Source organism: Kogia breviceps, chromosome 6, assembly GCF_026419965.1.
Source record: "Kogia breviceps isolate mKogBre1 chromosome 6, mKogBre1 haplotype 1, whole genome shotgun sequence".
Taxonomy (NCBI): Eukaryota; Metazoa; Chordata; class Mammalia; order Artiodactyla; family Physeteridae; genus Kogia; species Kogia breviceps.
The window spans coordinates 56,556,836-56,580,108 of record NC_081315.1 but is presented as its reverse complement, the minus strand read 5'-3'; the positions used below and the strand labels follow the sequence as shown (position 1 = coordinate 56,580,108).

General features: G+C 43.9%; 1 protein-coding gene across 1 annotated transcript in view; it reads right to left on the bottom strand.

The window, feature by feature from the left end:
* The window catches only part of PARM1 (prostate androgen-regulated mucin-like protein 1), a 101,569-nt gene that overhangs the window by 10,338 nt on the left and 67,958 nt on the right, over positions 1-23,273 (bottom strand). The window contains exon 3 of the mRNA XM_059065812.2: positions 6,162-6,240. Within this exon, the coding sequence (XP_058921795.1) occupies positions 6,162-6,240 (79 nt within the window). The remainder of the gene's footprint in view (positions 1-6,161; positions 6,241-23,273) is intronic.

The window sequence follows — 23,273 nt, the reverse complement described above, 5'->3', positions numbered from 1 at the left end:
GGCCCTACCCTGACACACTGAGTCAGAACCTATGGGGCTGAGACCCAGGAAACTGTGTTTTTAACAAGCTTGTCCACTGGTTCTTTTTTTTTTTAAAATAAATTTATTTATTTTATTTATTTATTTTTGGCTGCTTTGGTTCTTCGTTGCTGTGCAGGGCTTTCTCTAGTTGCGGCGAGCAGGGGCTAATCTTTGGTGTGGTGCATGGGCTTCTTATTGCAAGGGCTTCTATTGTTGTGGAGCACAGGCTCTAGGCATGCGGGCTCAGTAGTTGTTGCGCGTGGGCTCTAGAGCGCAGGCTCAGTAGTTGTGGCGCACAGGCTTAGTTGCTCCGCAGCATGTAGGATCTTCCCGGACCAGGGCTCGAACCCATGTCCCCTGCATTGGCAGGTGGATTCTTAATCACCGCGCCACCAGGGAAGCCCTCACCCATTGGTTCTTATGCACACTGAAGTCTTAAGAATCACTGAAGTAGAGAATCAAGTCAACTAGACCTACAGGACGCCAGAAGCTGACCGGAAAAGGTCAACCTGTAGCTAACAAACACTAGAAGATCTCAGACTTCCTGGCTGGCTCTTTATGGGCCTAGTTTTTCAACCTAACAACAACCAGGAAGAATCCAGTTGTAGAAAATGTCATCACTAGAAAGACTTAAAGCAAAACAGGTGACTTCTACAAAGATGTCTTAAGGGCCAGGCCCTGTTGTGTCTATAAATCAAGATCACATTTATTTTTGTGAAGGGAACAGCCGAGTTGTCTGTCTGGGTTACCAGCACACCTAATTATAGCAGCATCCACGTTGCTGGCGATAGCAGATACGGTCTCCTGCCCAGGAGATTATCTCGTGGCTGAACAGTTTTGAGCCAACTTAAACAAAACAGAACTGACTTACCTCATTCTTCAATCATCACTAATTAAAGACAACCTTCTGCTAGAGGCAGGCAGGGCTTTTGCTTTCTTTCAAAGTTGCCCTGGAATAAAGATTTCTCAGAGATAGCTTCTATTAATGAATGTATAATGTGGATGCCACTTCACAGGCGTTAAGAAAAAGCACAATTGAAATTGCCAAGATGGAACATGGAAGTCTGCACGTCAACACGTAATTAGAAAACTGAACTTCTGTGCCGTCTTCCTCCTCCTCCACCTCTCCTCTCTCCTTTGAATCCCTGATGCCTACGGAAGGGGGCTGCTGGTGGCTATAGTTTACTGAGCACCTAAGTAGGAAGCGCATGATGACAATTACAACGAGGACAGCAGTTGGCCCTTCCATGGCCCTCAGTTCAACCCCGGAACTGTGTGTTTATCATAGTTTAATCCTCATAACGAGCCTGAGTTAGGTATTGGTATTCTAGTCCTATTTGACAAACAAGGAAACTGAGCGCAGAGTGATTAATGAACTTGCCCTAGAGTCCATATTCTTTACTACCATGTTATATGGTCTTTCCAGGTCATCTACATTCATTACTCTACTTCATCTTCAAGACAACCTTGAAAGATAGGTGTTATCAGCTCTATTTTTGCAGGTGAAGCAATGAAGGATCAGAGAGATTATAATTTGCCCAAAGCCACCTAAATAGTAAGTAGAAGGGTCAGTATCGAACCTGATTGCAAAGCCCACGTTCCTCCCTCCACCCCACATTGTTGCCAGCTACAGTGCCGGGGTGGATAGTAGAAAAGAGCCTTCGAAGAAGGTTCTGGGCAGTTCATTTTTATAAATTGCATACAAATGTGGCTTAGGTTACAAAGAGATGAGGTCCTCCAGGCTGGAGATACTGTGACAAAACTAGGGGTCATGGATCCCTGAAGAGTAGGAGTGTGAAAATGGATGGCTGATTGGTTTTCCTTTTTTTTTTTTTTTTTTTTTTTGCTTTTTTTTAAAAAAAAAATTATTTATTTTTGGCTGCATTGGGTCTTTGTTTCTGTGAGCGGGCTTTTCTCTAGTTGCGGCGAGCGGGGGCTACTCTTCGTTGCGGTGTGCAGGCTTCCCATTGCGGTGGCTTCTCTTGTTGTGGAGCATGGGCTCTAGGTGCGAGGGCTTCAGTAGTTGTGGCACGTGGGCTCAGTAGTCGTGGCTCACGGGCTCTAGAGCACAGGCTCAGTAGTTGTGGCGCACGGGCTTAGTTGCTCTGCGGCATGTGGGATCTTCCCGGACCAGGGCACGAACCTGTGTCCCCAGCATTGGCAGGCAGATTCCTAACCACTACACCACCAGGGAAGTCCCGCTGATCGGTTTTCTGACGCCTTCAGAGGGAGCTAGAATTTAGGAAAGTGGTGAAACTCCTGAGCCACTGTTTAGCAGAGCTCGCAAGGAGTGCCCTTTTTCTGGTGGTGAGGCTGCCCTTTCAAGCGGATCTTCTTTTGCCTTTGCCGGGACATTGGCTGGGCCTGGGGTGATAGGGCATGGTTGCAGGTCAGAAGCTAATGGTTCCCTCAAAGGCTGTGATTTCAGTCACTTGCTGCTCCAGCCAAGTGAGCTAAAAAAACCACAGACAACATACCTCTGTCATGTTGTTCTCAGAAATGTGGGACAATAGGAATGGAGGAAATTTCCAGCCAAGGCAAAACTCAACCTTAGGCATACACACACACGCGCACACACACACACACACACACACACACACACACACACACACGCACGAACATTTGTCAATTGAGCCAAGTGTATTTTTGATGAATGGTTAGTGGGGCTTTCCAAGAATCTGGCAAAATAACACTTGAAGGGGTTTTAGCACAGCCTTAAGATTCATGAGAGCTATTAACCTCCTTATGTTATCATTTTTCCAAAATAATTAACAGAGCAGCAGAAAGAGGTTTTCCTTAGGGGGTTTCTAAACAGGGGTCTGATCACTTTATCCATCCTTAAGCTTGTAGTGCCAAAGCTAAATAACAATCTGGTACTTATACCATGGGGGCCTTTCTACATTAAGAGGGAGGAACGGGCTTCCCTGGTGGTGCAGTGGTTGAGAGTCCGCCTGCCGATGCAGGGGACACGGGTTCGTGCCCCGGTCCGGGAAGATCCCACATGCCGCTGAGCGGCTGGGCCCGTGGGCCATGGCCGCTGAGCCTGGGCGTCCGGAGCCTGTGCTCCGCAATGGGAGAGGCCACAACAGTGAGAGGCCCGCAAAAAAAAAATAAATAAATAAAATAAAGAGGGAGGAACTACATCACAGGGGAGAGAAACAACAACTAGTTCAATTTAATCATTCACTGAATTTATCTAGTGTTGAGAATGCTTCGAGAAAAAATATAATTTTTAAAATTTTTAAAATTTAAATTAAAAAAATTTTTATTTAAAATTTAAAGTTTAAAATTGAAATAAAATTTTTAAATTAAATTTTATTTAATTTTTTAAAATTTAAATTTAAAAAATTAAAAAATTTTTTAAGTAAAATGTTATACAATTTTAATCAGCACTCATTAGAACCAATTTTAATGGCATGCTAACAAAATTTTCTAAACCCAGTAAGTCCTGAGATGGCAGAGCTGTGTCTCATGACTGATGTGACCCCACTGCTTAGAAGAGTTCCTGGCACATGGCTAATGCTCAGTAACTATCTATTGAGCAGCTGTCCTACTGGCGTTCCTTCCAGCTGACCACTTTGATGATGATGATGATGATGGCAGTGCTATGTACTTGGGAAGCAGCATCCATTAATCCTTCCAACGATGCTACCAAGTAGTTAAAATTACGGTTCTCATCTTACAGAGGAGGGAAGTGAGGGATAGTGAAGCTCTGTTACATGCCCAGGTGATGGTAGAACCTGCTAGAAAGTGGTAGGGCTAAGATTGGAACTGAGATCTCCCTGCTCTTGGAGTCTGAATTCTTAGTCACTGTTCTAGTCTGCCTGTTTATCATCAGTGGTAGGCTTCAGGTGGTGAAATTGAATTCTTGCCTGGAGTCAAGAAGAAGAGTCCTGAGGTTATTTTAACATCACTTCTGGCAAGTGTGTGGCAAGAGGGAAGTGTTTCTATTTTGTTCCATATTCTATGGAGACATTTTTGGTGACATAGCCCTTTGGAACTCACCACTGGTGATTCCAGAATGTCTCTAAAATTTCTCTGTAAGTTCCTTTCTTTGAGCCCCACCCAGAATCTCCCAAACACAAAGAGAAACTCTGTTACAAAGTGGGAATGAGGTACCCAGAGTAGTTCATAAAAGCCAATTTAACTAATAATTAAAATACAGTGTATCTACCATGATAAACTAGTAATTAAGCCAGATGGAAAAGGGTAGCATTCAGTAAGCTATAATTCATAAAACTGTTTGATGCTCAAGGAAATATAGACTTAATGAAGAGAAAGATTGTTTTTTTTAATTTGAAGACCTCTGGATCCTTTCATAAAGGCTTTTAGACACAGGTAATGCCGGCACTTTAATTCCAATTTCTCTTTGAAACCTGGCTTTCCTGTTCTTTGTACCTTAGATAGAGGTGATATTACAAGGCACTCTCATACTTGACACCAGTCATTAGATTGATTTTGTTCATTTGTAGAACAAAAGATGGAGGGAGATAAAAGGGAAGGGGGAGGGGAGGGTTCCCCAGTGGGCGCTGGTCTGGGCTGGGGTGACCGGAGGAGATGAGAGGGGATATGTGTGTAGAGATGAGAAACTAAATACATGAGCTCCACATGGGGAACCAGGACACGCCTCTTGAGGGAGAAGCACAGCTGTGATGAGAAAAAGTCAAGAGTGTGCATGTGTGCACAACGGTGCCTGTGTGATTGTGTGTTCTTACGTTCAGTTGTGCATTTATTCAATTTATCGAGCATCTTCTTTATGCCAGCCCTGTGCTCACAGATAAAGTCTGGGTCCTCAGGCAGCTTACATTCTTGTGGGGGAAAAGAGACAATAGACAAGCAAACAAACATATAAAAAAATAACAAATATAATCACAGACAGTGAAAACAGCCAGGATGAAACTAATTGAGGCACTAGGAGAATAAATAACAAAGGCACCAAACTGGAAGGGAAGTCTCCTGGAGAATGTGACTTGGAAGCCATGTATGAGGAAGAACTAGAAGAAAAACACTTCAGGGAGAGGGACCAACAAGAACCGAGGGCCTGGAGAGACAAAGTACCTGGTGTGTTCTAAGAACTGGATGGAAAGTCAGTGTGACTGCAGCTCAGTGGTTAACAGGGAGAAAAATGTGTGGTGAGCAAGAAGACGCGGCAGGGTGGGTCCATGAAGGAACTCACGCCAAGGTGAAGGGTCAGTTTAATTCTAAGGGCAGGGGGAAAGCCACTGGGGGCTGGGGGCGTTTGAGGGAGGGAGTGACAGGTCAAAGGAGCTTCCACAAAGATGGGCCTGGCGGTTGGGAGGAGAACGCATTGCGGGGTCAGGGACCAGCTGTGCTCAACACGGTGGCATGCGTCTCCTGTCCCTGTTATAGGCACCGGGCAGACTGGGGAACCAGACAGCCACTTGCCTTTTGGCATTTTACAGCTGGAAGGACACTCAGTATGAGTAACGTGGTTTTTGAGAGTTTTGATTTTACAGACGGTAGACGACAAAAGTGGAGGACTCACAGAGAATAGCAACTTTCTCTTTGGCTAAAGAAAGTAAAAACTCAACGACCATCTGTGATCACATTCTTTTCATAAGAGAAAGGATATTTAAAAACCCAAACTATAAGGATATAATCTCGGGGGCAAAAATCCCAATTTTGTAGAAAACACTACACTTTACTTGTATTTTCAACATTTTGCTTTAGAAGCGGTGAGAATCTCCTTCCAGGCTGGGTACACACTCCCACATCAGTGTTCAGAACACCAGTGTTTTGGAACCATTGAGCCTGCCCATCTCGCCCATTTCACAGGTGAGACAAGGTGAGGCTCAGGAGGCATGTGGCTTTCTCAGGGTGATGATGTGAGTTAAGGGCAGAGGGCCAAGGCCCCAGTCCGCTCACTCCAGGTTCATTCTTCCATTACATCATCACGCTGTATAGTCCGGATGATCTCTTCTGCTTTGCCAACTTTCAGATACTGCCCCATCTATTACTGTCCAGGGTGCAGTACGCTGGCCCATTTTCACTTCCCTGCCAAGATTTCTGAGAGCTGAGATACTTATCAAGAAACAAGAACTCAGCAAAACAGCTCACAGCCCAGAGCCTGATAAAAAGGAATTCCATTCTTTATAAAGAAGAGGAAGGTGCTGTCTTACCTGATCTTTAGATAGGCTGCAACTCCAAACACCAGCAACACCACAGCAATGACTGTCACCGTAATGGCGGCGATGCTGCCTGGGAAGGAGAAAAGGCACACAAAGAAGATGAAGGAAGGGTGTTCATTCCAGATCATTCTGCAATGTGAAACCCAGGAGCTTAATTCTGTTATCAAAATGCTTCTCAGGCTAGGCTAAGTTCGGTAAATGGCCAATATTTATTAAGACCTTTTGGCTGGCCTTGAATTCAGAAAACAGTTCACAGTAATATTTGATAATTTTTTTAAGAATACCACCAATCTGTTGCTGCTGCTGCCGCCGTCTGCAGGGGTCGTGGATTTAAAATCTCCTGAAGTACTATTTTCTTCTTCCATATGCTTTAGCTTGTCTTTCTAGCATTTGCAAAATATTGGAAGACCTAGGATGCTTAGTCAAGGGTCATGACAAAATAATGCTGTTGATTTTTTAATAAAGGAGAACCACAGCGCTATGTCGGTAGGTAGTGTCCACTTCAAAAGGGTCATCTTGGTAGGAGATGCACTAATTTCAATGATGCCATCAAATCAAAGCATTCTAAAAAAACACCTCTTTGGGTCATGTGTCCGGTTTTCGGCCCTGAAAGGTGAATCTGATTTTGTAGTGGATAAAGTCAAATTTGGTGTATAAAATAAGGTCAAGTCTGGTAGGTAACGCTATGTTTTGTTTGTAGAAATAACCAGGTACAATTATAAAGTAACATGAATGTTTTATTGTGTAGTTTAAAATCTGCTTCCAAAGGTAACTATTAATGGGCAGTTAAAAAAACAAAACAAACAAAAAACCCTTTGAGCACATAGCCTTGTAAGAATAACCATACTGCTTCCAGAGATTAGTACTTTGGGGCACAATGCTCCTTTTGTGTGAGTTGGTGGCTAATAATGTATATATTTCAGTTTTATTTCACCTCAGAAATACCAAGAATCAATTGGGCTTTTGTCTCCTCATAAAGTGACTTTTTGGCATTAAAGTCGGTACTAGGGACCCCATTTACTCATTCAGGCCACTGAGAAATTATTTTCTACTTCAACAAATGAATGGGACTCTTAAACACATTGGAAGGAGCATCAGATCTGGAGTCTGAATATGCGGATTCAAGTGTGGTTCTATCCTTAGCTGTCTCACTATGGGCTAATTACTTAACCCTGTGGACCCATACACCACTCACCTGCTGTGACAGAGAAAGAAGAGCTGTTCTACCCGCCCACATAATTTGAAGAAAATTAAATGAGGTGCCCTGTGCACCAAGCTAAAGTCCTATCCAGATATACCTTTCTGGACCAGAGTGCCCATATTTCATGAACTACATGGCAAAGGTGATGGATCTGTCCCACATTTTTGGAGATTTACTATTTGTGGATGATTTTGCCACTTCTATTTTTTCCCCCTCTCTTATGAATGGCTTTTGTATATTGTTCTTCTCATTAGCCCTTCCACCAAAGGAATTAGAGCAGAGCTAAGAAGCAAATGAGTCTACTTGTTAACTCTTTAGTAACTCCCGCAAAGGTCTGGGTGAAAGAAGGCTATAGGAGACATGCATGCCCCCGCTGGTTATAATTTCTTTTTTGGCTGTACGCGGGGCTCTCACTGTTGTGGCCTCTCCCATCGCGGAGCACGGGCTCCGGACGCGCAGGCTCAGCGGCCTTGGCTCACGGGCTCAGCCGCTCCGCGGCATGTGGGATCTTCCCGGACCGGGGCACGAACCGGCAGGCAGACTCTCAACCACTGCGCCACCAGGGAAGCCCTGGTTATAATTTCTAAAAGGCCAAAGAGGTATTGCTAATATTGAGACTAAGACCAGAGCTTGATGTATCTACACAGACCGACCATAATGTACCATTTTAGCGCTTCCACACTTCTGGACACTCACACGCCCATCTCTTTGCTCCCAGAGTCCTTTAGGGCCAGATTGGTATAATTATCAGTACAGCTCCCTTTCCCTTTTTACTATTGTCAAGGTAGAATTATGGCACCGAACACTCAAATATGCAGACTGGATCAAGTAGAGAAAGTTTGAGGTCAGTCCCCTTATGGATAACCTCTACTCTGCACTTAGCTTCTCAGCCTCCAAACTGCGCTGAAATTAGAACAATTCAAAGTTCACTGAAGCCTCTTAAAAGCTCTTTTAAGAGCTTGTGAAATGAGGATTATTACTGCAAGGTAAGGTGATGGGGGTATTTCAAGATACAAAAAGATACACTGATTGCAATTAGGAACTTTGAAAACTGACCTTTAAATTTAATTTCCTCCTTTCAAAAAAATGGGAGGAGAGAAAGAGTATAGTTGATTTCTCTATAAGACCCTCCTTTCTTGCCCCAGGATACATTTAATTTAGGAAATCATAGGTTTGTCCTTCAAAGTTTCTTCCCTAACTCTAGGCAGTTGGATCTCCTCCAACTCTGCGATTTACTGGATATATTTAAATACCACCTCTACTGAAGATAAAACAGGCAGTTCCCCAACTCAAGTGCTGTTGCTTTTTTTGTGAAACAGCAAGTAGTAGAATGACCGGCTTCCTCTCCATGTGTCTGGTGGCTGCCTGGCTCTCGGTGTGGACCAGTCTTCAAACAGGGCTCTTCCAGGCCACCCTTCTTGTTCACAAAGGACAGCCGTGCAACAAGAGCTGGAATTAGCAGGTGATTCTCCCCATGGGCCCTTGAGGGCAGCTGAGCGAAGGGGCGTTTCTGAGGGTTCATATTGCCCAAAAGGAGGCCAAAACGTGTGAGGTGAAATAGATGGTACTTAAATATTCGGGCCACCTCCTTAACTATTCTGCCACCCACCAGCTCTTCTCAGAGGGTGCCGCCATGGGGGCAAGGGTCTTCTGGAACTAGAAGGGCTTCATCAGGCCCCCAGCCTGGGAGGGCTTGTGGCCTAAGCTTGCTTTCACCTCCAGGGCAGCTGCCCCCCTCCGAAGCAGCCGGGAAGTTCATGCTGGGAAGTTCCACGCCTCAGGGCATCGCGGTTTGAACATCTGAGGGGTTTGCTGAGCTGTTCAGAAGCCGAGGGTAGCACGACTTTATGCGGGAACCGAAAAGGCCTGATTTCCTCCTTGTGAAAACAAATGCCATTTCCCCCTGAGTTCTGTTTAAAGTAAACTGGATACTTCATGACCTTTTTTTTTTTTTTTCTTAGATTCCATATATATGTGTTAGCATATGGTATTTGTTTTTCTCTGGGATAAGGAGGGTGGGAGGGCGGGAGAGCAAGAGGGAAGAGATATGGGAACATATGTATATGTATAACTGATTCACTTTGTTATAAAGCAGAAACTAACACACCATTGTAAAGCAATTATACTCCAATAAAGATGTTAAAAAATAATAAAATTTAAAGAAAATTAAAATACAACACGGTACTGCTTTTATCTATATTTTCATTAGCATTCAGTCAACTCAAAAAATGTATGAATTAATTAATGACTGCATTTTGTATGTGTCAGTCACAGGATGGGTTATTACTATAATAGCAGAAATTAAAATACCATTTATAAGGAAAAATAAATAAATAAATAAAGTAAACTGGAATTCCCCTTCTCCTCCTACTCCTCCTTCTTTCGAGGCAGGGCAGGGAGAGGAAAGATGAGAAAGGTGTGGCCAGGGCAGGGAAGCTCTGCCCTATGAGGAAGGTATGTACACTGCGCGGGCAGTGACCTGGGGATGGGTGATGGGGAGGTGGCTGGCATTTCTGTCTTCCTCATCTTCCCTGCTGGCACGTGTGAGTTTCAGACTGGGTGTGATTCACGCTGTAAAGCCCTGGAACCAGAAGAAATTCAGAGAGAACCGGAGGAAATTTATGTATTTTCTAAGCCGAGATGCCAGAATATTCAACCGTGCCAACACGTTCTGCCTGACCAGAGAGGGCTGTTGAAGCGCCACGAGCCAAAGCCTCCTTGAAGTCTGTGTCTCTCTGATGGGGTTTCTCAGGGGGCCATTTCCCCACTTTCATAACAACTCAGAACAAAAATATACAGAACAGGATAAAGAATGATCTGTTCTACGCTTGTGGGTGGTTACTTCGATCTGGTGCTGGGCCAAGAACTTTACAGCTCCCATCTCATTGAATTCTCTTTACGAGATGAAGAGAATGATTCCCATTTGATGGACGAGCAAGTAAAGGCTCAGAGAGATTTAAGAACTTGATTCAGGTTTTATAAGCTGGTAAATGATTAAGCTATCATTTGAACCCAGGACTACTTCCTAGGTTTTGCATGTTTAATCATTAATATACTGGTGACATCCCTGGCCCTTTTCTCAGCTTGGCCAGCTCCTACACTTTCTTTATGACAACTAAATATCAACCCTTCTGGGAAGCTTTCCTGACACCCCCCAAGCAAGTCGTAGTGTTGCTGTGTGTTCTCAGCTCTTTGTGTCTGCTTCTCTCTTAAACACTCTGTGTTGTATTTATGAGCTTCCCCAGACAAATTCTAATCATATTCATCTTGCATCTTGTTCCCCTTCTCCCTGAACTCTCCGCACTGGGCACAGTCTCTAGCCCATAGTGGGTATTTAAGTTATTTTTTAAAATGTTGAATGATTAAATGTAATAGTCACAAAAAAAATAAAAAAGATAACTGGCAGTTTTTGAGACCAGTCACTGTGCTAAGAAGGTCCCCAAGCAGCAGTCTCTCCACCTGTCCATCGTGGAACCCCTGCTCCAGGTCTTACCTCAGCATCTACTCCTATGACTCTACAGCTATGGTCCAACCGCCCCAGCATGTGCTTGTGAGTCCCCATGGACAACTGAGCTGGAGGAGAGTTATTATTGGGTTCTCTGTCTGAATAAAGTCAGAAAATATCCTTAGGGTAACCAGGACAAAATCCCAGAAGCCCATGCTTCTGGTTGGACCTGGTCAGACTACCTGAGGGAGAGGGTTTCCCTGGAGGGCATCGCTTGCCCTGCTTTGACTCTGTTCTGTGCCCGTGCAGTCCTGGCATAAACTATGACATCATTGACAGGCTCTCTCCCCCGCCCCCAACACCTGCCTCTCTTTACTACACTCCGGCTAGTCCTTTGCAGACACAGGACGTCCTCCACACTCAGAGGGGACTCTGCTCCTGTCCAGACTACCTCCCTGTCACTTGTCCTAAAGGTGCCCCCCTGTCTTCCTGCGCTTAGCAATGTTCCCAGACCTCAAATGTTCCCCTGGGGACTCTTCTCATTGAGGGATTTCCCCCTCATTTTAAACATGAAAGAAATGTTTCATCTGACCTCTTTGGCAGGATAGTTGCCAATCATATCCAAAAATGAGAATATTAGGATGTGACAGGATGAACCCGAACGACCACAAAAAGAAAGAGCTTTTCTAGGCTCTTTAAAAAAGTTGTTATTGCTCTGAGAGAGCTGGGGACAGGGGAGGTGACGGTGGGGTGTTCTCAGGATGACAAAAGAAGGTGTCTTGCTGCTATCTGTGGATGACTTCTGAACTACATCTCCTTGGAAATTCATCAATCAGGCTTGTTTAGAATGCATGTGTAAATGCTTTGACCAAGTATGCGTGTGTGTGTCTTATCTATTTTGAGAAGTCTTTAACAAAACCTCTGGACTGTTTTTCAATGTTCTTGCTCTTTTCTTTCCTCTTTCCCATCTAGAGAATAGGTAAGAAACGGACAATAGGAGCAGGTGGCCACTTCAGAGAGCGTGGTGGCTCCTTCAGTCAAGGTCACCAAGAGGAAAGGAACATTCTGTCTCAGAGAAATTCTTCCTCTTTAAAAGCATGTGTCTGCGCATGTGCCAGAGGACGGAAGTGGGTGACTGGTGAGGAAAGGGGCTAGAGGGTTGACACCTGTATGTGCCCTAAATCCCTCTTTATTACACTAAGGAAAGGCTCTTCCCTCTTTACAGCAATAGTCTCACATCACAACTCCTTCCTCCAAACAACAATGTAACAAACAACAACAAGAATAAAAATGATAGCAACCGACACTTTACTTGTGCCAGAGACTGTTCTATGAACTTCACCTATTTCAAGTAATCCTCATGAGAGCTCTGTTAGGTAGGTCCTCTTGTTATCTCCATTTTACAGATGAGAAAACTGAGGCATAGGGAAACTAAGGACCCAGAGCCCATAGTTGGTAATTAGAGGGACCTGGGCACAAGGGCTGGCTCCAGAGTCCATGCTAGTACCTGCTGGGCTCTCCGGCTGCCTGGACCCTAGTGTTAGATCCGAGTCCACTTGCAGATAAAACCCGCCACTCTGGCACATCCCGTCTGCCTTCTGCTGGCTGTCCAGGAATCAGGGCCCAACTTGTGGCCGTGTGGGGTTTGGGGTCCTCATACGGGTGCTGGTGAAGGTGGGTCAAAGCTCAATGATTCTGGTTAACTGGGAGGAGGACTAGTTAGGAGCAGATAACAGCCAGTACAGCCACCTAAGAAGGGCCATGTCATTGGTTTCTAGTGTGTGTTGTGGTCCAAAACACTGCTGGGAGTGTCGCCTAAAGCTTACCTCGCAGCATAGGCAATACCACAGGGTACATGGGGACTGTGATTTGCTTTGGGGCGTGTGTCTGTTGGCGTGTGCAGGCATGCATGTGCATGTAGGCTGTGATATGGGGGAGAAAAAGTGAAAATGAAAGTCTCCATTTTCGAATACTGTCACCTAAGTGGATCCTAATTTTACCATTATTATTATTATTATTATTATTATTTTTTGTGGTACGCGGGCCTCTCACTGCTGTGGCCTCTCCCGTCGCGGAGCACAGGCTCCGGACACGCAGGCTCAGCGGCCATGGCTCACGGGCCCAGCCGCTCCGTGGCATGTGGGATCTTCCCAGACCGGGGCACGAACCCGTGTCCCCTGCATCGGCAGGCGGACTCTCAACCACTGCGCCACCAGGGAAGCCAAATTTTACCATTATTGAAGGTCGCTTTGACTTCTGGCCTTGAGTGCTGCTTTGATTTTACTCCTGTTTTTCTTCCCACTCTAGCCCACACCAGAGGAAACTAAGTTTATCTCCCTCTGACCTCAAATCAATCTCACAAGCCTCTCCTGACTGAGCTCCCCGGGCTCCTCTTGAGCTAGGATGGTGCAGGTGGAGAGAAGCAGCAGGCAGGGCTCTGAGGTTTCACTACCCAGTGGCAGAGACAAGAGTCAGGCCTGGGGACCACACAGGGGAGTGTAACATTGAATGGACAGACAGGTGGGTATTTAAGGTGGGAGGTGGGTGGTACCAAACTCTGTATTTCTGCCTCTAACTTGTGGGAGGATGTGTGTCTATAAAAGCCAGAGTAGGGAAGAGGTGGGAGTGAAGATGTTCTCTAAAGGATGGGCTGAACTTGGACAGAGAGCAATGAAATTTTTAGGCAAGAACCAGCTAGATGGAGGTACATATATACAATGGAATATTACATAAAAAAGAATGAAATTGGGCCATTTGTAGAGACCTGGATGGACCTAGAGACTGTCATACAGAGTAAAGTAAGTCAGAAAGAGAAAAACAAATACTATATCCTAACACATGTATATGGAATCTAAAAAAAAAAAAAAAAGAACCTAGGGACAGGGCAGGAATAATAAAGACACAGATGTAGAGAATGGACTTGAGGACACAGGTTGGGGGGAAGGGTAAGCTGGGACGAAGTAAGAGAGTGACATGGATATATATACACTACCAAATGTAAAATAGATAGCTAGTGGGAAGCAGCTGCATAGCACAGGGAGATCAGCTCAGTGCTTTGTGACCACCTAGAGGGGTGGGATAGGGAGGATGGGATGGAGGGAGATGCAAGAGGGAGGGGATATGGGGATATATGTATACATATAGCTGATTCACTTTATTATACAGCAGAAACTAACACACCATTGTAAAGCAATTATACTCCAGTAAAGGTGTTAAAAGAAATTTAAAAATAAAGGACATTAAAAAGAAAAAAAAATAAAATAACTGATTCTTCTGAAAGTGTAGCTATTTGTTAAAATGAACTTTATAAGTAGTTAATGCAAAATTACAACTCCTTTATAAGGCATACAGCTTGCATGCAAATATGATACAGAACTGTTTTTAATTAGCACAATCCAAGTTTGTCTTCGTGTTAGTCATTCTCTCTGCTGCCCCATCCCCTCAAATCTTTAAATCATTAAAGTAACTGCTTAATCATTTCTTCACACAGTGGCAGAGGTAAACTTTATTAAAATTAGTCAAATATGACCACAATTGGAATCTTTTACTTCATGTTTATACTATTTCTTAAAAGCTAGTTAGTTTGCAGGATTGGTCAGTGCGCAGACTTGGGATTCAAACTTTGGGCAGGATCACTAATATCTATACTTTTCCACTTCCTGTAATCAGAAGCCCTGGTTTGGGGACTGGCTTTACTTTTATCTAAAAGCATTTTACCTACTTGGGTAGCATATAACTTAAAACGTATACTAGAAACACAAATCTCTGTGGAGATAATAAAAGATTTGCTTTCACCCAAGCAAGTGTGTGGTTTTTTTTTTCTTCATTTCTCTCTCCTGCAGGCACATCAGCTGTACTTTAAGGATGCAGGGAACACAGGTTTATAATCAATGCCAAACGGGGCACACAAGTCGGCACAGTTCCTGGTTACCATAGTTTTAAAATTTCCTTACTTCACTTACAATCACAATCTTTCCCAACACAAATGAAGCCTCGTTCCCACCTGGAATTTTTTATAACTACCTGTTTAGGTCACCCAACCCTAGCTCTCCTTCGACACCTGTAATGTAAACTAGGCTGGGTTTCTAAGAATAGCAAACGGTGCCTCTCATCCTCTTTTCCTATAGCATCCTGACAAGCTGATGGCCACACAGCAGCTTCCCATCAGCATCACGTCAGGAAGCATTCCTCTCATTCAGTGCTCTCCAGACCAAGAGGAGCCCACAGGGAGTAAGAATTCTTCCTGAAACAGGGGTGACCCCTACATCTGTATGCTATTAACAGACTCTCCTTAAAGACTGAATTCAGTCTTGGCTTAACAATATTTCTCAGGGGACCTCTCTAGTATTGTGCCAAGAACAGTAATAAAAGCATTAAGAAAAACAATCATGGTCATAAAAGTCTCAGCAGCCATCCTTTACTGCGGTTCCCTGTGCCAGGCACTGAGCTAGGCAGAGCAGGGTAGGTATCTCCACTTAGGAGTTTAGCAAAAGCAGTTAACAAAAATCTATTCAACTGGTTAGTATGCAGAAATGGGATTCAACCTTTGAGGCTGGATTCCCCAAACTTATGCGTCTCTACTTTCTGTGACCAGAAGACCTGGCGTGAAGACTGGCTTTATACATGCACTAGCTGAATAGTCTTGGGCAAGTGGCTTTACTCCTTTGCGCCTCTATGGCCTCATTTGTGTCCCTATCTCTACCTGTAAAGTGAGAATTCATTCAATCATTCACACGACTGATGTTTATTGTTTACTATGTGCCCAACTTTGATGAATCACTTGCTTCCTCTCAGAGTGCTTTTACAAATTAAACAGTGTATTTAAAATGCTTTGTCCATCATGAAGTGCATTACAAAGGTCTCAGTCTCTGGGCGTCTCTTATCCATAAAAACTCTGAAGCCAGGAAGAAACTTGAATCCAGAAAAGATCTGAGCCAACCCTAGTATTCGAAATGATTGTGGATCTCAAGCTCAAGTTTTGCTTCCAGCCTGATCATGGCCAATGGAATAATGTAATTTTACTGTTGAAAGGAAATTAAGAAGGTTCATTTCTTCTAACCCCTTCATTTTACAGATGATAACACAGAAATTAAGAGATTTGGTTGCGATCAGACTCCATCAGTGGCAAAGCTGGGACTAGATACCTTTGAATTCCTGGTTTGCCTTCTTTTAAATTTTCTACCTCTTGGTCTTATCCCAAGTAAAAGCCTTAAGGCACTGATAGCTGAGGCAATAAACAAAGACAAGACCCCATCCTCTATGTCACGACAATGTTTTCAAAATTCAAACATCTCTATACCACTCTCATGATTTTTGCCATGTCCACATCACTGATACCATTATTTTCTTAATATATCTTTAAATTAAATTATTTTTCTTTAGATACTGACTACATATAACCACACCCTAAGCCATGATAGCTATGAAATCATGAGTTTGATGTGCTATTTTAGTTTTTTTTTTTCAAATTCATATTGAAACAAAAGCATAGTTTTTATTAGAATAAAAAAGTTTCATCCTCTTGCATACTACCTGTGTAGGGACTTAAATCATACTTTTGCGAACACTGCTCCCACGAACCAAATTTTCACAAAGAAACTCGGGGTGAGATGCTGGATTGGGGGTAGATCACAGCCCTCAGATCCCCTGGAGGAGGCCAGGAAGAATGGAGGGCAGAGAGTCGGGGTCATCAGGGCCCGTGTCAACACCTGTCACTACTTTAGGGAATGTTGCAGCTTCATGAATACTGCTTCTTGGTGGAGGCCAAAACAGGGGAAATGTGGCACAGAAGGGACAGCTGTCCTGACTTACCCAACCCCCGGGGTAGCAACGCAGACATGAACAGAGACTGTATTTTTTTTTTTTTTTGCGGTACGTGGGCCTCTCACTGTTGTGGCCCCTCCCGTTGCGGAGCACAGGCTCCGGACGCGCAGGCTCAGCGGCCATGGCTCACGGGCCCAGCCGCTCAGCGGCACGTGGGATCCTCCCGGACCGGGGCACGAACCCGCGTCCCCTGCATCGGCAGGCGGACTCTCAACCACTGCGCCACCAGGGAAGCCCAGAGACTGTATTTCTAAGACTATGATGCTAACTAGGCCCTGATGATTGTCCCTAAACATGCTTCATGTCAGTTTCTGCTTCTCATTCTTTCCTGCAGGGCAGATTCACAGTGCCTGGCTTTATAAGCCTATCATAACTCTTTCAAAATTACCTGATATAATAAATGTAAATTCAGCCTGGGCTGAATTATAACCTGTTCTGGGCTGAGAGAACCACACCTTGACATGAGTGGAGGATCTCAGCTCTGACTCAGACCTACCCTAGACCTCTTGAGGGACAGTGTTGGAGAGATTTCTGGGGAATAATTTTTAAAAAAGATCAGAGAATCCCCTCTACTGTGTGTCCTGGATGAGGAGAAGTCTGCTCCTCCTCTTGTGAAAATTCTGATCTATAGTGTGAGTGGTGAGCAGTATGATGTTAGGTCATCAAATCCTTTGACTGAAGGACAAAGATATTTCTATTCAGGAGTCAAATCAGAAAGAGGGAAAGAAATCCTGACATCTCTCTGCTATCGGAGTATCTTTAATGCAATTAGCCTTGAGAGTATCAAAAAGATACTGGAGGGCTTCCCTGGTGGCGCAGTGGTTGAGAGTCCGCCTGCCGATGCAGGGGACGCGGGTTCGTGCCCGGGTCCGGGAAGATCCCACATGCCGCGGAGCGGCTGGGCCCGTGAGCCGTGGCCGCTGAGCCTGCACGTCCGGAGCTTGTGCTCCGCAACGGGAGAGGCCATAACACTGAGAGGCCCGCGTACCACAAAAAAAAAAAAAAAAAAAGATACTGGAAACCCTGAAAACCTGGGGGTTTTCCAGTTGGGGACAACTAGCTGTGTGGCAGTAGGAAGGAGGAGGTATGTGTAGGCTGAGAAGTCAGCAGGCTTTTGTAGTCTCTGACTTTCAGCTTAAGGGGCCAAGTTGGGGATCTCAACTCTGAAGTCATCCCTTTGCAAATTCCCCACATAGAGGGGAGAATCATGTATTGCAGGTGCCATTTATCTCCATGAAGACAGAAAAAGAAGGTTTTTTGGTTGCTCTCTTTAGTATGTCCTCTATCTCTTCAGTATTCCAGTGACGAAAATGAGACATGACCACAGATAAAACAATATGGAAGGGGAAAATAAACCAGAAAAATTGGTATATGCCCTTTTTGAGACTCATCTAGTCTGCAGGTGAAGGCTCAGACCCCTTTGAAGTTCATCAGCCTTGGCAAGTAAGGCCTTCCATGCTGGCGTTTTCTTGGTTCCAAGGACACGGCAAGAAGGAAAGGAGGAACTTCTTTGGGCCCAAGACAGAGTCCTAACCCTGTTTGCAATGATAAACTTGCAGTGTGTAAGTTTATCATTTTTTGTCATGGAAAAATGACTCTCGGCCGGGGAGCAGAGAGTCAGTTTCAGGTCACCTGTCTCAACATCTTGACAAAGGGCAGTGACACTATAATTACTGCAGCCCAAGGACTCAGGGATCTCTGCGGAATCATTAGTTAATTTAGCTTTGCCTCCATGGAATTAATCACCTAGGCAAGGTAGGAACCTGCTTTTGGAGACTATATTTTGCCAAACTTTAATTTCTCCCAGACTCAGGATCCCAAGGTTTTAGAGTTAACAACTTTGGAAAGAAAATAATTTCCAAACTTTGATACCAGTTAGGTGAAGAAGGCAACCTCCAGCTCTTAATCCTCCACCCTCAGGTGCAAGTGGAGCCTGGGCAAAATCCTGTAAGCTCAGCTTTTGTATCCTCCCTCCTCCATGATTTACTTTTTCCCGGCTAGAAATCTCTAGCTGTATGCACTCTTTAACCCTTATCTTTGGATTTTCCAAGTTTCATGAAAGTACTACTATTTCCAATGTGAATGAACATAGTTACTTTTCTCTTTCACACTTTTGGATTATCCTTTTCTGTATTGTGTTACAGGCAGGTGCTAAAATGGATCTTGATTACCTAATATTTACAGTAATAATCCTTTTGGGAGTCTTGAAGTGTTGTCACAAACATTTTATTTTTTCAAGTTAAAAAAACCCGAAGTCTCGAAGAGTCAAACTCTTGTTGGTAACCACACTGAGATTTAGGGACCCAACTGTAATAATAAGAGCAGCCAACATTTATTTAGTGCTAACTATGTAAGGGACTCTTTATATACTTGTCTCATTTAATTCTAAAAGGAATCCTATAAGGCAATTATAGCACTATTATTACCCTCATTTTACAGATGAGGAAAATGTGACACTCAGTGATGACTAAACTTGCCAGGTCATCCATCTAGTAAATGGCATTGGTGAGATCTGAACCAGGCAGTCTGATGCCAAAGTTCATACTCCAGGTAACAGTCTTACCCTCCTAGAGCCTGGCCTTGAAATGACCCCCTAATTTCACCAAACAGAAATATGGCAAAGTGTTTCTGATGGCCCACTTCCATGGACTTACTGAGATTTTATGACTTTAACCTAAGTTCACCTTAAATTTTGGGCCTGTGTTCTATCCCTGAAGGCCTGTGGGTCTGATGATAAAAGCAAGATACTGTTAAATAAAACTGAGTCTCTTACTGGCCGATATCTTTCTTTCCCAGGACTGGAGAACAAGGCATACCGAGGACAATATCAACTTAGTATCCATTATGTGTTCTCCTCATGCACTACTCCTGACTCAACCCACTTCAGTGGGGGGAGTTGTAGAACCTTTTCTGAGGAAGACAATAGGTTAGTGCTGATCTAGTCTCACTTTCCTGTTATTATTTTGAACAAAAAAGACATGCTCTTCTGAGTCAGAAGATTACAGTAAGTTCAGTCTGGATATGGAATCGGGAATATTCCAACCAGTTTTCCCAGTGAGCCAACAAGCCATAGATTCATTTATGATATCAGCAGCTGTGCTTACAAGCTAAATTCCACTTTCTCAGTGAAGTATTTCCAAAATCACTTTAGTCATATGTGACTAGTGAAAATATTTGAAGCAGAAAAAAAGAAAGTGTTCCATGGAGACAAACTCTCTAAATGTAATGAAAGGTGAGACAAAGTATGTGATGGAGTTGCATTGCTACTAGATAACAATACCAACGGTAACTAGCTGATTTTATTACCTTGCCATATATTTTTCAAAAGATATTTTGGAAATATTTTAAAACCAGATTAAGATTTAGGCAATAAAAGTAAACCAAAGGAGAAAAAAAAGTAGTAGAGACAAGAATTTAGAATATTTTTTTTTACCTGAAATATTATCTGACAGTTGGAGCTCCTTATGGGAGTTTACTTGGTGTAAGCAAGATTAGAGGTTTAGCTTAAGTTTAAAGAATTGGGCACAGGGCTTCCCTGGTGGCGCAGTGGTTGAGAGCCCGCCTGCCGATGCAGGGGACACTGTCCCTGTCCGGGAGGATCCCACATGCCGCGGAGCGGCTGGGCCTGTGAGCCATGGCCACTGGGCCTGCGCGTCCGGAGCCTGTGCTCCGCAATGGGAGAGGCCACAGCAGAGAGAGGCCCGCGTACCGCAAAAAAAAAAAAAAAAAAAAAATAGAATTGGGCACAAAAGAAAAAATCTGAGTGAGGATTTATAATCCATACACTTGTCAGCCTTGCAGTCCATGTGGACCAAAGATAGGAGCCAGCATGATGGGAAAAGAGAGATATGGTCGGATTATGGGAGCTTTGACATGAGAATGAGAGTGAAGAGAAGTGGGTGAATTTGGGACCTACTAAGAGTTCAAACCAACAGTTCTCAGTGATGCAAGGAACACAGAGAGGGAAGAAGGATTGGACTAAAAGATGTTGGCACCATTCACTGTTAGAGGCCAGGCCTGGGCATGTCATGATTTAATATTTGTAAAACTGAGTCTAGGATAGATACAATTTTTAAATTTTTTTTTTTTTTTTTTTTCCTGTACGCGGGCCTCTCACTGTTGTGGCCTCTCCTGTTGCGGAGCACAGGCTCCGGACGCGCAGGCCCAGCCTGCGGGCCCAGCCGCTCCGCGGCATGTGGGATCCTCCCGGACCGGGGCACGAACCCACGTCCCCTGCATCGGTAGGCGGACTCGCAACCACTGCGCCACCAGGGAAGCGCCACAATATTTGTTTAGGATTATTGCTTTCTGATATACTTTGGGCAATCTGGAAGAATCTGATCAATAAATGTTTAATGTTCTTTTACGTTTTTTTGTTAAATCCTCATTTCCTCCTTTAACATATTTTGAATATATCATTGAAATATAATGGTCATAACTTACTATTGTTTTACTTACAATACATATTTTTTTTTACTCTTAAAATTTTTCTACGTATACTTTAAAAATGATTCTTCCCCCTTTTCTAAGAGTTAATTCATTTTTCAAATCTATATTTATCCTAAGAGTTGGTCTGGAATAAGGAGGTGTTTTGACAGGTGAAAGTCCCTTGCAGGTATGGATGCAGAGAGGATTAGATATCTGTGCCTGCCTGGTGTCCTTTCTTTCAGGGTATTTATTAGCACAGTTCATACTGAATAAATCTGGAGTCAGACTAGCAAATTAAAGTTCAAAGGCCTTTACCCATTTTCACAATTGTGAGTCCTTCTCTTTGTAATGGAAAGCACAGGACAGAATAAGACCAGGGGCCACTTGGATTTTACAGACAAAAGAGAATACCCAGTCTGCAACAAGCCGAGTGACTAAAATTTTAAAGTTTGCATATATAGGAACTGGGGACGATTCGAGTCTAATTTGGTGTGCAGTATCAGTTCATCCCTTAAGCGTTCACACAGCACCATTCAGTTCAGTTCAGGACGTCACAAACATACTGCAGTCATAGCTTCCACCCTTGAAGAGCGCTGATGTAATAACCCAGATGATCCATATTTAACACATCACACCTCTCTCTCTTTTCCTTTAAAAACAAAACAAAAACTGAAAAACGAAAATGAAAACTCGTTTCTTCTGCACAGCTGCTTTCAGATGGCTGCGGCTACCACCCGCTTCTCCTCCCATCGGGAAGCTCCACCCCTCAGGCCCAGCTGGCAGCCCTGGGCATTTGACAACATCCCATGCGGCTCATGTCCACAGCAGGTCTGGAGGCCGTAGGTCCTTCCCAACTTTTCATTTCTACGAATTCTGCTAGGATGGGTACAGTGGAAGGAAGACCTGACTTAGGGTCACTCAGGAGAACTGAATCTGAATCCTGGCCTGGTCACTCAAGTGAGGACTTAAGTCACTAAACCTCTCTGTGCCTGTTTTGTCACCTACAGCAGAGATCCCACCCAGCTCACCTCGCTGGAATGTTCTGAAGATTAGATGGAGGGCTACCTGTGTGAGTCACGAGCCCAGTTTTTAGAACACGTATAGTCTCAGTAAAGCCTCATATGAATGTGAATCTCATTCCTTCTGCCTTGGCTACTTCTAATAAACAATTTTTGTGGTATGATAAGCCAAGAACAACAACAACAAAACCCCTGGAAGATTGTCTCTCTTGTGTTCAGTTTATAGTGAAGAGCACTTAAAGTCAGAGTGGCTAAATGACATGGTCTGTCAGTGACAACGGCCAACCGGAAACCAGGTATAAACCGGTCTGAACTCCCTGCAGTTTATGTACATGTATTCCTGCCAGTTGAATATTCTTAAGTATAATTCTGAACATTTTCTGCCTCTGATCAAAAGCATTTGGTGACTATCAATGGCTTGTCAAGTAAAGTAAGTTGTCTCATCCTGCTACTCAGGGTCCTCTGACACTTGTCCTGAAATCTTCCTTCTGGCTTCTTCTGCAATGTCCTCCTCCACACATCCTGGGATCCATCCTGGGATCCATAGGCTACTTGCCACGCTGTGTACACGCGACACTGTAAACTCCACAAGGGTGGCGACTGTCTCATTCGTGGCCAAATCCCCACTGTCTAGCCGGATGCCTGACTCACAGTGAAAGCTCAATAAGAGTTCTTGAAGACGATGGGTAGTCTTCATTATGATAAACACAGTAACGATGATAACAGCAATCATAATAGCAAAATAATAACAATAATGATGATGCTGATGATAGTGGTAAATAATAGTAAAATAACAAGCATAGACATCAACAGAGTCATTGCTCAACAGCCACTATGCTGTACATAGACCTTTGCCGGGTCTCTCCGGTGAGGGTGTGGTGAGTAGTGAGATCCGTTACAGGGGTATTTAGTTTCTTATCTGAACTAAACTTTTTAATAACCCCATCATTTGGAGACTACCCTTATCCCATTTTATTGGTGAGAAGACCAAGGCTCAGAGAGATTAAATAGCTTCCCTGGTACTGGCTGATTGCCTCTTTCATACATTTATGCAACAAGTGTTATTTCAAGTCTACCATGTGTCAGGCTCTGTCTCAGGGGTTGGGGATATAACCTACATCTTCCCGTTTGTGAGCAACGTCCTTGCTTTCATGGAGCTGACAGTCTAGCGGCAGAAAGCAGACACC